We start from the raw sequence: 15644 nt of genomic DNA on the forward strand, positions 1-15644 counted from the left end.
GTCTTTCTGTCTCCTCTTGCTAACACTGATTGGCTTTTTCTTCCACTGCACCACCTCCTCCTCAAACTGCTTTTCCTGACAGAACAGAATCATTTGCCTCTTGCTTTTCTTCTACTTCCTGGAGAATCACTGTCCTCCTCCTCCTCCTCCTCCTCGTTCTCCCCGTCCTACTTCTCCACCGTAGCTGAAAGTCAGAAAGTCATACTTGGATAAAAATACAAATACTTTGCTTGAAATCTACTTCAGTAAAAGTGAAAGTCACCCATAAAATAATTACTTGAGTAAAAGTCATAAAGTGCTTTATATGAAATGTATATAAGTATCAAAAGTAAAAGTACAAAGACATGAGACAGCTACAAATATTTTTTTCTCTTACAACCTTGACTAAGTTTTATTTTTCCTCCCTTCACCTTTCGTCCCCTCTCTCTCTCCTTTCCTTCATTAACGTCCACAGATTTTCTGTTCAGCTTAAGCAGAATAATTATTATTGCAGTAACAATAGTAGGGTCAAACTAACCTGCCTCACAAAGGTCTAAACCCAGCTCTCGTTCCCTATGAGTCAGCAAACGACGATCGGTGAATTCAACTTCACAATGATCAGAAGAGCCAATATTGAAGGATCAAAACAGTGAAAGTGTTAAGTGTTTTTTTGGCAAACATAATAATTCTTCGAAATATGTATATATATATATATATATATATATATATATATATATATATTATATATATATATATATATATATATATATATATATATATATATATATATATACACACACACACACACACACACACACACACACACACACACACACATATATATGTATATATATATATATATATATATCTCAACTGTAGATATTCCACAACAAATCTAATGTCTACAAGTTAAACCTCTGTCTCGTGGTTAACAGAGATACCTTTTACAGTTTATCTACTCAAAATAAACCCTTACACAGTAAGCAACATTTAAGTACTTCCTGCTTCAAAAGAAGGAAAACACCTGTCAGACAGGATGTGTTGCTCTGTAGTTAAATCCGTGACCACCAGAGGGCGACCTCCTTTAAAAGAAACAGGGCTTCAAGAAATGAGGGAAAACATTTTCTACCGTGGAGGGATTCAGGGACAAACTTTGACATTGTGGATGAAAAAAAAAGCTAAAGAAATGAGCATTTTCAATGACAAAGACTTTGTAATTATTGATTTCACTGTTTAGAAATAGTTCTGAATATTTATCTTTAAAGAACATGCTGCATTTTTAAAAGGCACAATGGCTGGTTTGGTACAAACCCAGAGAAGTACTGATCTATGAATGTTAATGAAATACTAAAGGTATTTCATGATGTTCATACATTTCATTAACCTGTTTGTCACAGGAATACAGGAAAAAAAAAACACCATTAGCAAATTGTTCATATCACGTTTAATAAATAAATAATGTCTGGATGTGTGTGGATACACATTTAAAATTCACCCTAGAGTCACATGTCTTTGGATCATGGGAGGTAAACAGAGGATCTGAGAAAACTGAACATGGAAACAGGAAAAACATAATAACTCCACAAACAAACCAGACATCTTCCTTCAGAGAGACGACAGTGCTTAATTTTGGCACTTCTGTGGCATATCTATCAAAATACATTGAGTTTCATCAAATTACAGTCACTGAAAAAAGCAAGATCCTCAGGTAGGCACCATGTGAAAAAAAAATCCAGATCCAGATTCCAGCTTAATATTTTGATGTGAATAAATAGATATACTGTAAAACTGCTAAAAAAACTTGAAGTACAAACATCTTGGCTGCTGAAATATGGAGTCAGACAAGCATTCTATGCTTTTTCTGTCTCTTTTTTGCAGGCACATCCTTCTCTGCTTCACAATCTCCCAGGTGAAGCCTGAGGATGCCCTGCCTGTGCAGCTTCAGCAGGTGGTTGAACTCGGCTGGCATGGCGTGATATTGCTTTCGGGGCGGTTTGTTATCGTAGTAGTGGTTCGTCAGGTGATGGAAGTCCTGAGGGTGGAAACTGAAAGGCCAGAATCCATACAGATCCACGCTGTTGCAAAGTTCCAGAGCCAAACTAACCATCATAAATCCAGTGCTGAGGCGGGGCTCTGTCAGGCCCTGGGAGTTCCAGTAGATGGACAGATTCCTGATGTATTCAGGATTAAAAGAGATGGGTCTAATGGGACTATCAAAGTCATTGATAGCATAAATGGCCCGCTGACATAGTTGAGTGTTCAAGCGAAAGGAGAAGGTTGGCAGGAGCAGCATAGCGTCGCCGAAGTTGCGCAGACTCTCCACAAATGGACGACGGAAGTTGTTCAGAGAGGAGAACCTGCAATAAAACAAAAGCAGCTGATGTGAAGAAACATTACTGAAAGTGTTGTACTGAGAAGACAAAAGCCTTGTTTCCACAGCTGCGGTACGGGTCAGGTTGTTTTGGGTCGGCGTGCATTTCCACTGTTCATGGTGCTGCAATAAGGGTTACAACCCGTGACCATTTCCCGCCACCCCTCCATATACGATACCTAGGACCATGTCCTGGATCCTCCCAGGTATGATAGGGAGCGACTTCAGCATTGCTGTCTGCTGACTGGTCTGCTACAACTGCTGCTGTTTTAGAGGTTTGCTATTTTCAAAAAGTTTGGCGACAGAAATCACTCCGTCAGCCACCGAACTTCTTCCAAAAAGTCTACTGAACACTGGTCTTAACAGGAGTAGCAGCTGCTACTCTCTATCACTGCAGAAGAGGTTCAATGGGAGCCGAACAGTACCGTTATAAATAATTTTTTTTTTTTTTAAATTGCGTCATTTTGGAGTGGCTGCTCTCCCGTGGCTTCAGACCCCCGATCAGCGCTGCGCAAAATGCAAGAAACTGCGGAGAGATTACAGAAAAATAAAGGATCACAACAGCCTCAGTGGGATCCTGAGGAGGAACCGGTGGTGGTTTGACGCCATGGGCTGGATTTAGGGCCACATTGTGAGTCAAGGCACAGGAGGCGGTCTGGGCTGAGGTGGAGAACAATGCTAAGTTTTAAAACTATGAATTGTATAACCACCAGTGCAGTCCCGCGCCAGCCCAGTGTAGACGGGGGGGGGGGGGGGGGGGGGGGGGGGGGGGGGGGAGTGGAGAAAACGTAACGGAGCAACACAAAAACAGAATCCGCAGATCAGCGGCGCTGATCCAACATGTCCAACAACGTATGATCAGTAACCACATTGCTAAAAAGCACAAATGGTAACAAAACAAATGATAAAATGACCAGCTCTCACCTTTAGTAGAGCTGGAGTCTCCTCTTTTTTGAATTTTGAATAGCACAACACTTCATATTGATTTGACCAAGCCAGTGGAGTTTGCTGTTGTTTTTTAAGCACATAATATACTGAAAACTTTATTTTTTTAATGAAATACTGTACTTTGACTGAGGGGGCGGGGGAGTCTGCATGAGGGGGTGCTTGATGCCGGGTCTGCACCAGTGTTGCCATTAAATCATCCACAGCTGAAATCTGGGATTTTTGTCTTAAGGCCACCACACACTACAGGATGATCGGGCTGAATTTTTTTCTCTGTCTGACCTATTGGCACAACCAATGACACGGCAATAATTTACCATTTTTCTTGATAACGCTCTGGATCTTCCTTAGGACTCGTGCTTTGTTGTGATACGGTGTACCTCCAAGATGGCGACTTCTGGGTCGATGACGTGCCTGATGCCGCGTCGGGAAAACCCTCTATATGTCTGTGAAATATATTCACTATAAATGACAGTGAAACAGAAAAGCCAGAGCTCCTAAACTCAGCCGTGCAGAAAGAGAGTTGTTAATCCTATTGCTCCTGGATGAACTGTATTCCCTCCATTCAGACCCAAACTCTGATCTAATACATTCATCTGCATCTCCGCCAGTCCTGCAATAATCCCAATGTTTTAATTAATCTCCGTTATTAACCATCACGGAAGAATGGGGAAGAAAAAAAAAAAATAATAAAAAAAACTTTCCTCTGACTCCGTGCCTTCAGAGACAGAGCGGACTATAATGAAACTTACCTAATCAAGATCAACGTGTTTTTATTCTGGTGTAAACTATCAAATCTGTGGACATAAAGAACTATTTAAGATAGTTGGTGATTTAAAAAAGTAGCTTTAATTTGAGACGGGGTCTGCTAATAACTTTATTCTACTGCTCCGCGCGGGACTCAAAAGTAAAAAAAAACAAAAAAAAACCCCAAACAGATTAATAAGCTGAATTATTATTAAATTTGGAGGGTAAATTATAAGAAAATGATCTGAAACTATGTTTCCCTCCTCTGTACTGGAACATTCAAAATTTCTGGAAAGGTCCTGACAGTCCGTGCTCCATGCGCAGGGGGGGGGGGGGGGTCTGCACTGAAGGAGCGATGCCGATGTGAATGAATGAACTGAGGGAATGAATGAGTTCTCCGCTTATTATTGAAAGTGGAGATGAACGTAAACACAGCAATGAAGGGAAACAGCACAAAGTCACGTTGGACTACGCGAGATTTGGAAGAGTGAGGAGCCGATTCTTGGCTGAAGAATCTGCTAGTGTGTGTTCTGCTCCAGAGCGACGCCACACACTAGAAGATCAGGAGAGGAAGATCGGGGTGCGATCTGTCCTCTGTTGTCTTCTGGTGTGTGGCGTCTGAATCGGGGAAGATTGAAAAAATCCTGTAGTGTGTGGTGGCCTTTACATTTGCATCCACGCAGAGCGCTAGCTGGTTAGCATTAGCATGCGGCTAAGCTAGTTAGCTTTACACCCAGCTGTAGATCATATTCTGTGTAGCGTTATCGGTTTTATATGAACGTGTGGTTTGTTAACATTGCTGCAGGAGGACGTGAGTCGCTGCTGGGCCAGAAGTCCTCCTCCTCTGGGCCCAGCGATGTTGACGGGAGGTGCAGCACCGACGGCATCCACGTCACCTCAAGCCAGACTCTCCTGCTGTGTTATGAAGTACACAGCAGCTCTGGGGTCAGCAGTAGCCTTGTTCATCTTGTACATATTGCAGTAAAGCCTTCAGCATCTATTCTGGTTTTCTATCAAGTTAAAGCGCATAGATAAATTCGCCACTGCTGCTCCAACTGGATACTGACATGAATATCCAGCAGTGTACAGGACAATGGATGAAGAGTACTGTTGAAGCAAACTGTTGAAGCAACAAAACTTGCTGGACAAATGACAACAGGTAATAATGAATCCATTACAGAAGAGCAGAACAGTCAGTTGATGGGCTACACTCTGCAACTGAACCCTGGGAATAACGTCCCACATGTCCTGTAATGTTACTGTCCAAGAATATCACAACTACCTGCCACCACAGTGTCTAATGGGTGAATGCAGTGTATGGGTCACAGTGCCTTGCTTAACTGATCTCTTTCCCCCTCTGCTCCAGGAGGCTGGAGCACCAACCAGACCGGACGGTGCTCATAAAACCTTCATAAAAACCACACACTTTAGTTTTACTGCTGTTGAAGAGTGAATGCTAATGTGGTGCCAGTGTCATTCACATGTGGGAAGAGGTCAGCGCTTATCTAATCCTAAATCTTTATATCTTTACACACAACGGTTGGTAAATACAGCCTTATAAAACAAACCTGTGATCAACCAACTCTTCTTTTGAGTTGGCCTCACGCTGACAAGCATGTAGTCTCTGCACAATTTCTAAGGCGAGTTTGAAACTGTGACTCTCCTCTTAGAGCAAACTATTTTTTCAGTTAGAAAAATGTATGGATGTTACCGAGTAATGAGCAGATCTATACTTCATATAATATCCATATAGTGTTAACAAAGTTCAGACACTTTTTCACCTTTGATTTTCCATGACTTCATATCTTCTTACTGAATTTCCATGACCAAAACACCGCTTCACTCAATTTCAATTTATTTTTATTCCAGTATTGAAACATTAGGTGCTGAGCAGAGCTCCTCAGAGTCCCTCCACTCCTTGTCTGATATCTCTGCCTTATCATGTCCCTTGCTTTCACTCTTTACTTGGCAGCGTCTCTTCTGCTGCCTGGAGCCTCCTTTAAAACAGCCTGTATCTTCTTTGCAAGGAATCAAAAAGAAAGAATACGATGCCCACCATGTTTGTTTCCATTTTTCCGTGTTTGCCTATGCGTAATGATGTCATGTCCTGTATCGTAATGTGGCTGTTTGTCACCCAGTCTACATTACAACCGTAACCCTGCACAATGGAAACGCAACTCTGATTTGTGCCTGGTACGCTTTTACGGACTTGACCCGTACCGATACGAGCTGCACAGTGGAAACGAGGCTAAAGATTCACTCTCCAACTCACTTCAGCTGGAAGATGCTCGGGTTTGCTGTCACAAGGTCAGTCTTCTTACCAACGTCTTTCTCCAATTCACTGTCCAAAGGTGGGAGGTTGCACCTGCACAAGCAGAGAAGACCCACAAATCCTTGCATGAACTTTTCAGAGAAAGTAGTTCAGTTCAGTTGATGTCCATCCTCAGTCATTAAATCTCTCACCTGATCACAAACTGAGCGGAATCAATTTGTTTTCCACATTTGCTGTTGATCAGGATCCCACCGTTCCCCACCACGGAGCAAGTGTCCCATTTCTTATTGGGGAGAGGATGCTCCTGGAATCGAAGACATTAGCAACATTTACACAGTGTGTAAAACATCATAAATTTCTGTTAGTGGGCATGGTTGTATAAACATGATCCACATTGTTCGTTTTAATGAGATGATTCTAATCATCAAGGTTTTTATATATTTTTTTTTTCACCACAAGAGGTCAACATCTATAACTAACCATTTTACTGACATCTTGTACTTTAAATACAGTATTTAACATGTCCAAATGCAAAGTGTCTTACTTCACATTTAAAAACCTTTTCACTCAAACCTCTTATCACTGCTGTTTCACATGTCTACTGAAATGCAAAAGTGCCCAAACTTCTTCATTATTGTATTGAAAGAAAATGAACACTTCCACAAAGCAAAAAAATAGATGTTTACAAGATGAAAATACTCTAAATTATTGCTCATCTTTGACAATTCTACAGCCATGAAATGAAAATGAATTCAGACCCCCCAGTCTGGATGAAGAACAGTTTGGCTAAATACCCATCAGTATCAGCCCCACCAGTCATACAGGGGTCATTTATTTGTTTGACATTTACCAAACTGGATGTAGGGTTAATGTTTTATCTCATGTGCTTTATGCTGTATTCTAACTATCCCTCCTCGTGTTTGATTTCCCGCCCTGATGTCCTGCTCCTGTTCCTGAGTGTGTGACTGAGTCACCCTTCTGCCTTGGGTTTATAATGGGTTGTCTTTGTGTGCTCTGGTTGTTTGTCCATCTGTCTTACTGTGTCACGGTTCCCAGTGTAACTTTCTCCCACTGTGCCAGTGTTCCCACACTCGTGTGCTGCAGCCTCAATAGCTACGTTCACACTGCAGGTCTCCATGCTCAATTGTGATTTCTTGCTGTGATCCAATAAAGAGATCAAGATTGAGAATTTGCAACGCCCTTGTTAAGCCGTATTTTGTTGTTTATTTTATTGTTCATCAAATAATAAACTTAGACAAGAGTGACTTGGAAGGTTTACAGGAAGCTTGAGATAGCCATAGCGCTGCCTTGAGCCCTGTTATGGGGAAAAAGTGCATCTCAGTAGCAATAGTTTCTACAGTATAGCCTAATAAACCAAGCATGCTTCTGTAACCCAGTTTCCCTTTCAATGTATCATTTTACCTTTATTGAAACTATGAACCCTGATCTGCTGCCTTAAAGTGGTGGGGGAGTGTGAGTGCCAGTGTGATCCCAGGAGCTGTGTTGTTGGGGGCTTTATGCCCCTGGTACGGTCTCCCATAGCAAACTGGTCCTGGGTGACGGGCCACACTAAGAGCAGGTCTAAAACCCCCAATGAGAAACGTTAAATCAAGGACCGTGACGTTGCCCGGTATGGCGCAGCTAGGGTCCCCCCCTGGAGCCAGGCCTGGGGTCGGGCCTCGCAACGGGCCCTGTGGGCAAAGGCCCGGCCAGGCTCAGCCCGAAGGGGCAATGTGGGCCCACCCTCCGGCAGAAGCACCACCCGCCAAGGGAACCATAGGGAGCGCGTGCAATGTGGGTTGGGTGGCAGCCAACGGCAGGGTGCCTGGTAACCCGATCCCTGGACACAGGGACTGGCTCTAGGGACATGGAATGTCACCTCTTTGGGGAAACAGCACCTTCTCAAAATGTAATAATTTATTACATAATGCGGCAAAATTGATTACAAAATGCGGCAATTTATTGCAAAATGCAGCTTTATTACCTCCGCCAGGAGGTTATGTAATCATGTCGGTTTGTAGGTTTGTTGGTTGGTTGGTTTGTTAGCAAGATCCCGGAAAAAGTAATGGACGGATTGCAATGAAACTTTGTGGAAAGGTGGGTCTTGGGCTGACTTAGAATTGATTAAATTTTGGTGATGATCCGGATCACTGTCTGGATCCAGGAATTTTTTAAAGGATTCTTTATCATTGAGAGATAGGGAGTCTTTCACATGGTTGGACAGGCCCGCCGACAGGGGGGGGGGACAAACGCCTGGTTCACACAGGACGTCCCGCTTCCGACGCGGAAGTGGGAAGCACCGCGCACCGACTGTCAGATCGGCCCCCCCATTTTAACCTATCTGACAGTTCATACAGGAGGCGCGGGGGACCGCCGCGTGCGTAGCGGCTCGCGCCGTGGACCGCGGCCGCTCTGCTCCTCTGTATTTTCTCTGCGAGCTGCGCGCCGTGGACCGCCAGTTGTAAAGCTGGACAGAGCAGATCGCACCACACAGGCAGTCGGGAACGGAAAATACGAGAGAATCCGGTCAATTTTCAAATTAAAATGAAGTAAAATATCATAAATTATGTTGCTTTTCGGTTTTCCTTTTCAGATAAACACACACACACACACACACACACACACAGGGAGAGAGGGCGACAGGGCGACTGAGAGAGACACCGCACGCCGCAGCAGTACTCCGCTCCGATCACACCCCCGATCACAATGTTTAATTATATATGGTGTTCTTATTTTTGTTGGTGACTGATTTGCGCTGTGGCGGAGGTCTGCGCTCTCTGAGTGCCAATTTCTAGTTACAAAATTAAACAACAAAATTATTACATTTTGGGCATTTATTACAAAATGCACCGTTACTACAAAATGCGACTCAACACTGTCTCCTACAGTTAGATATTACCTCCGCCATGCAGGTTATGTAATCATGTCGGTTTGTTTTTCTTTGTTGGTTGGTTTGTTGGTTGGTTTGTTAGCAACATTACGGAAAAAGTTATGGACGGATTGCAATGAAACTTTGTGGAAAGGTGGGTCTTGGGCTAACTTAGAATCCATTAAATTTTGGTGATAATCTGGATCACTGTCTGGATCCAGGAATTTTTTAAAGGATTCTTTATCATTGAGAGATAGGGCAGTCTTTGACATAGTTGGGCAGGCCCGCCGACAGTGGGGGGAAACAGGTCTGTTGTCCAGGGCCCAGGGTTGGGGGGGGGCAGAATTAAAGGTGGGGGGGGGGGGGCCCATCCAGCACCCCACTCATGGCTCCCGACACAGCATGCAGGCACCGCACCGCTCCGCACTGCTCCACGCCTCCCCACCCCCCCCCGGTCCAACACCTCATGCAGGCACCGTGCCGCTCCTTGCGCTGCACGCCGCACCGCTCCACGCCCCGCAGCGCTCCGCTCCAATCACCGATCGCTGTGGCGGAGGTCTGCGCTCTCTGAGTGCCAAATTCTAGTATTATTGTTGAAATTAGGATTTATTTCATATCTCTTGGTTTGTTTAAATTTAAAGTTCAAGCCAAGGACAGCTGAACACAAACAACCACAGAGGAAGCAGTATCACACACAGCCTGGTGAGAGACTGCGAGCGAATATGAGAATGGAGATGAAGGTGCACCAATCACAGCTGGATTTGAGTATGAAAATAAGATGCTCAGGTGCCTTGTCCTTCTCTCTTGAGTGTTGTTTTGTCTAAATCCTGTATAGGTGCCTGTCCTGCCAATGCAAAACATGTACTGTGGTGTCAATGCCCAAATGTCCTTCTTATACATAGGTACCAACACACACACACACACACACACACACACACACACACACACACACACAAAAGATTAGAGTTACTAAAGCTATTGATCCCTATTTTCATATGATGGCGCCTCTACTATCTCCAAAGGACGACTATCAGAGGGTCAACAGGGCTTCGCAGTCCTGATGGAACTGAATCAGAGGCTGCAGGCTGAATTCATTGCGGGCCAGTATTTCCCCCACATCACTGCGGCTTTGACCACGGGGTGTGACGCTGATCATCTCAGTGAAATAGTTTCCAAGTGCCAAACTTTAAGAACAAATTACTGTTGAAATTCAAGTTGATTTTGTCTGTATCTCTTAACAACAGGAGGGATTATGGGATATTTTGACTTCAGTGTGTTTTGACTTCCTGAGGTGCTGTGGAAAGGCCACACTGCTCTGACATTGAAAGAGGTTGAGAGGAGTCATACACTCTGATCTGAATAACAGATGCTATTCTGGTGACGATTGTCGATTGACGATTGTTAATGCACACAGTGTTGACTGAAACCATGGGAGAGGTGGTTTGAGTTCTGCCTTAGCCTTACTCTCACTCAGCTGACTAGTCAGTATTCTTTGCAGTCCTAAAATAAAACCTCCTTGTGCAGTGTGGAAACCTTGACTCCCCTTTTTTTTTTTTCTCTCACAAAATTCCACAACAGCACTTCCTAAAATGAGCCCTGCTGCACGGTCAGAGTCTTGATGTGAAAGCAAAGCTGTTACATGACGGCTGAGTGAAAGACGTCTTACCTTTGGAAAGGTACTGAACAGATCTGTTGTCACTTCAATGGTCTTCTTTTTTGAGTTCCCGACATAAACAATCTGCGACCCCACTGGAGTGTTGTTCTGGGTGACAATGGCATTTTCAGCCCCGTGGCAGTTACTGTTCAGCTGAGAGCTGGATACAAACACAGAGATGAATTGAACACAGGCATTTATCATGAAGGTGTGCTGTTTCCATGTTACATTAAGCAAATCTTCTCAACTTCTACAGAAAACACAGGGGTATTTAAAGGTCTTGTGGCTTTCAGTCTGTTTTACTTGAAACTCACATGAACTTATAAATGATGTTATATTTAGACCATGGATGTAAGTTCCTACGGCTGACTTCTCTTCAAATGTATGCAAAATATACAAACCCAAATGGTCAGTTATGTTTTAAAGGTGCAGTAATTAAAAAAAAAAAAGATATAAATCATTAACATCATTCCTATTTTTCATCTGTCATCAAAGACACGTCAATTTCCTGGTCATGTTACTTTTTTTTTTTTTTAAACAGAGTTACGTCCACAACAACTTTGGTGGGCGGGGCTAGCCATCACTATTTCCGGGTTCCAATCATTTGTGAGCTCCAGAGCTAGCCAGACAAATCCCCTCTAAACGGTCTGAACTCACCTCATCTCCCCAAATCTGGCAACCTGCGCGGCACTCTCCGAGGAGGTAGGTATATTATGTGAAATAATATTTACACCTTTAAAACTCTGAAACTGCCACAGATGAGATTCAACATTGTGCAAAGGTGATGTGGTGAGAAAACACACACTAAAGATGCAGATGAGACTGATTCTGTGTTTGCTGCATATTCTGTGATCACATATTGAAACCCTCCCAGAATTCCTACAGTTGGGGGCTATCTAAGTCCCTCCTAAAAAAAAAAAAAAAAAAAAAAAAATTACATTACCCAGTGTTCACTAATATTTAATGTTTATTAAATACATTATTACATTACATTACAATTTAATGTAATATTTATTATTTATGTCTGTTATCAGGATTTATGGCCCTTTAGAGTCAACAATCCATTTTCACTATGTGACATGGTCGTGTGTTCAATCCAAATTTTTCCTGTACCCTTTTTTGAAAAACATTTCATGGGCACACAATCATATTGTGAAACATGTAATATATAGTTTCTTTGACACGTGAGTTACACACACATTTGATAGTTTTAGAGTCCTTCACAACTGGCTTATAGTAAAGAAATGAATGTTTAATTCATGGACAACCGCTCTGGTGGACATTCCTGCAGTCAGCATGCTAATTGCACGCGCCCTCAAAGTTTGTGACACCACTGACGTGGAGCCGTGATGAAACTGCACATTTTAGTGCCTTTTTATTGCGGTCAAACAAAGGCACGCTTGTGCAATAGTTCTGCTGTCAAATCAGGATCTTGAGCTACAACAGCTGTGAGGTGGAGGGATTGTCTCGGCATTGCACATAAAGGTTTAGACACATCTCTGAACAATATTTGAGAGAAATAGGTCTTTTATGGACATAGAAAAAGTATTTAATCCTTCAATTCAGCTCATGAAACACGGGAGCAAAAACAAAAGTGTAACATTAATATTTTTGTTCAGTGTCGTTGTGGTTAAGAAACTGAATAACCAGAGACTCATTTCTCAACACACAGCACATGATAGACCAGCATCACGAAACCAGAATGACAGAAGATCCGTTGGATTAATGCTGTGTGTAAAAGTGAAATGTGTTTGATTGCGTGTCTCAGGCTCCAGAATGAACTTCATGTTGTAACATTTTTCAGCAGTCTGGTTAATGTGCGTATTTGAGGCGGTCTCACCTGAACTTCTCATAATTTCTCTTCTGCCTCTTCCAGGGTTCGGCATAACATTTTGCTATGCTGGTGATGATTTCCCTGTTTAACAGACACATTAACAGACACAGTCAGGTTTATAATCTCCGAGGTTCTCACAGGATTTAGTTTGATAAATAAGTTAGGCTGTGATGATCATGCTTGCTCTCACCTGCAGTTGGTACAACTGTAAGACTCCACGCTGTGGCATCATGGAACAGATCAGAGTAGTGAAAGGCAAATAAAATAAACTGTTCAGTGATAATGACTGATATGAATGTTTCTAATTTGTTATTTCCACCTTAGTATTAAAGCAAAACACATTACAGGTTTCAGAAAGAGAATTAATCCTGTGATGCATTCATATATCTGCAGTAATGATTCATTCTAACTATAAAAATGTGACATTATATTTGAAGACATTGCACATTAAACTGAGGGTGTAAAAGAATAAGGACAGTGAAAACCTTTACCACATGTCTGCAGGAGCCTCAGGTCTCTCAGTGCTTTCATTGACCGTTGTCGGTTCCACTTCCTTTCTTTGATGGTGCCACGAATCACTAAAAAAAACAGACAAAAAAAACAGACACTTAATATGAATGAACGGCCATCAGATAGTTATGGTGTTATGATATGTGTTATCTGTGGGATGACATGCTGCAGTTTTTGTAGTTACAAGTGATTCAGTTTGAGGTGTGTGTTGGGAGATTTGTTCCTCCTCAGTTTGAACATCCTCTCATGTTTCACTTTGTCTGAAAAAAAAAAAGATTTTGTCTAAAAAAATAGACTGTTCTACTTTGATATTTACAAATTAAACTGAAAGAAAGCATGAGTCACACCACGGAAAGAAGTTATCTCAGTCACTGATTGAGAATCATTAAATAACTGTTTGCTCAATGTGTCTGTTTACGGTGTGTCAGAGCTGACATGACAGTATTCCAGGCAATAATCACCAAGTCAATGAAGCAAAAGATTCATATTGATGTTGATATTTCTTCTACAACTTGTGGTTTTTGTCAAAAATGATGTGGTTTAGACAAGTATGAAAACAGGCTACAAATACACAGCTTTCAGTGCTCAGAATTCAGAACTTTCTCAGGCGTGTGCGTGTGTGTGTTTGTGTGTATGTATGTGTATGTGTGTGTGTGTGTGTGTGTGTGTGGTAATATACTTACTGCTTGTTGATCTTGTGCCAAGTAAAACTGGACAGCAGACTTCCCAAGATGAAGACGACGGCCAGAGAGAGGAGCAGCTTTCGGATCTGTACCTTCATGTCTTTGTCCCGTCTTTCTAACACTGCCTCATTATCTGCTGTCTGCTTTCTCATGCACTCCACCACCTCCTCCTTTAACTGCCTTCTCTGGCAGTAACTCACACTCATTCAAGGGTGTGAATCCTTGCCTCTTCCCTTTCTTCAGTTTCCTGTAAACCCTTCTCTTCCTCCTCCTCTTCCTCGAAGTTTCTCCTCCTCTCCCTCTATGTAAGTGAGTTCAAGCCTCCTTAGTCACAGTTTATCTTCCTGTCAGGACAAGTCTTGCTCTGCTGTTTACCTCCACCGTTGAGCTGAAGAGGCATCTGCTGAAGTGGAAGCTGACACCTTGTTGCACCACATACTGCTTCACTCCTTCTAGTGTCTTTTTAGACCAATCATCATCCTCACTGTATGATATTTATTAATTAGATATTAATTAAATAATTCAGAATTAAAATAATCTCCTGTTCATGGGAATAATAATTCCGAATTGATGTTTAAATGGAAAACATGTTCAGTCAACTTAATTCAATTCTTGACTCAAGTTCAACTCTTGTTTCGGGTGGCCATCCTCGAATATATCAGCGTGACATGACAGTCTTACACACCCTAATGAAGAACAACCCTGATCAAAGGTCATTCTTAACGGTGCATAAAGGAGTTTTTCAACTTTAAAAAAACGTATTTTCCACCATAAATATTAGGGATGTCCCGATCCGATCACGTGATCGGAAATCGGCCCCGATCACGTGATTACGGACTCGCTAGGGATCGGAAGTTTTCTCCCGATTTGGACTCAGTTGGACACATATGTTTATTTTTTTCTTTAATTTCCTTTTTAACCCATTGAAGCCGGGATGCATTTACGGTAGTGGCGTTGTTGCGCAATTCTATCATTAAACCCGGAAGCGCTGTTGCACAGTTCTACCATTGACGCCGGGTCTTTTTTTCTTCTTCTTTGCGCTAATCAGCTGTTTCTTGGGCAATGAAATGCATCAAACTCCCGCATATGCATAACTGATCCTGTTTCTGGGTACAGATCGTGTTGCTGCACTGCCTCGTAACTTTGTATTGAATGTTTCTGGCCACTGCTGCACACTGAAGCATGTTTCAGCGGTAATGCATGCCTGGCTTTAATGGGTTAAATGAGATGTACTTAGGTTTTCCGTGCTACAGAAAGATGCAATTACAGAGAAAATGTACTTATTTTCTGATTGTTATTTTTAGTCACAGAAATGCACTGTTCTAAGTGTTGTTTTGAATTAACTTTAAGAAAATAAAAAAGGGAACTTTTCATAAGTTTTTTATTTTTTTTTTTTATAGATAATGTACATATTTTACTATATTAGAAAAGAATCGGATCAGGACTTGGAATCGGCAGATACTCAAAATGATAGGACTCAGACTCGGACTCGGTGGAAAAAAAACCTGATCGGGACATCCCTAATAAATATGTTACAAATATTCAATGATGTGTATAATGTGCCCTGATATATTCATTGTAAGTACCTCTAACAGCACTAAATTGTCACTTGAAAGTCGCAGTGCCGGTCCGGCACGAGAATTTTTTTTGGGGAGAATTTGAGATGATGTGACATAATGCGCGCTCCCGCTGGCCTGATATCCTTAGGTTTTGTTTTGTTCACCATTACTCTGCCAGATGCTTAGCAGCAACAACTGAGCAGTATTCAGGATGGATCTTC

The 15644-nt window shown here is 42.3% G+C and overlaps 1 protein-coding gene across 1 annotated transcript; it reads right to left on the minus strand.

The window, feature by feature from the left end:
* Positions 1–1404: 1404 nt before the first annotated feature.
* LOC115387586 (alpha-2,8-sialyltransferase 8F-like) lies at positions 1405–14062 on the minus strand. Its single transcript, XM_030090361.1, has 8 exons — positions 13865–14062; positions 13163–13249; positions 12862–12891; positions 12678–12752; positions 10850–10997; positions 6506–6618; positions 6315–6407; positions 1405–2336 (listed from the first exon to the last, which is right to left on the minus strand). Exons 1-8 carry the CDS (start codon positions 14014–14016, stop codon positions 1817–1819), a joined length of 1218 nt encoding a protein of 405 aa, XP_029946221.1. The 5' UTR covers positions 14017–14062; the 3' UTR covers positions 1405–1816.
* Positions 14063–15644: the final 1582 nt, after the last annotated feature.

Source organism: Salarias fasciatus, chromosome 4 (genome assembly GCF_902148845.1).
Source record: "Salarias fasciatus chromosome 4, fSalaFa1.1, whole genome shotgun sequence".
Classification (NCBI taxonomy): Eukaryota; Metazoa; Chordata; class Actinopteri; order Blenniiformes; family Blenniidae; genus Salarias; species Salarias fasciatus.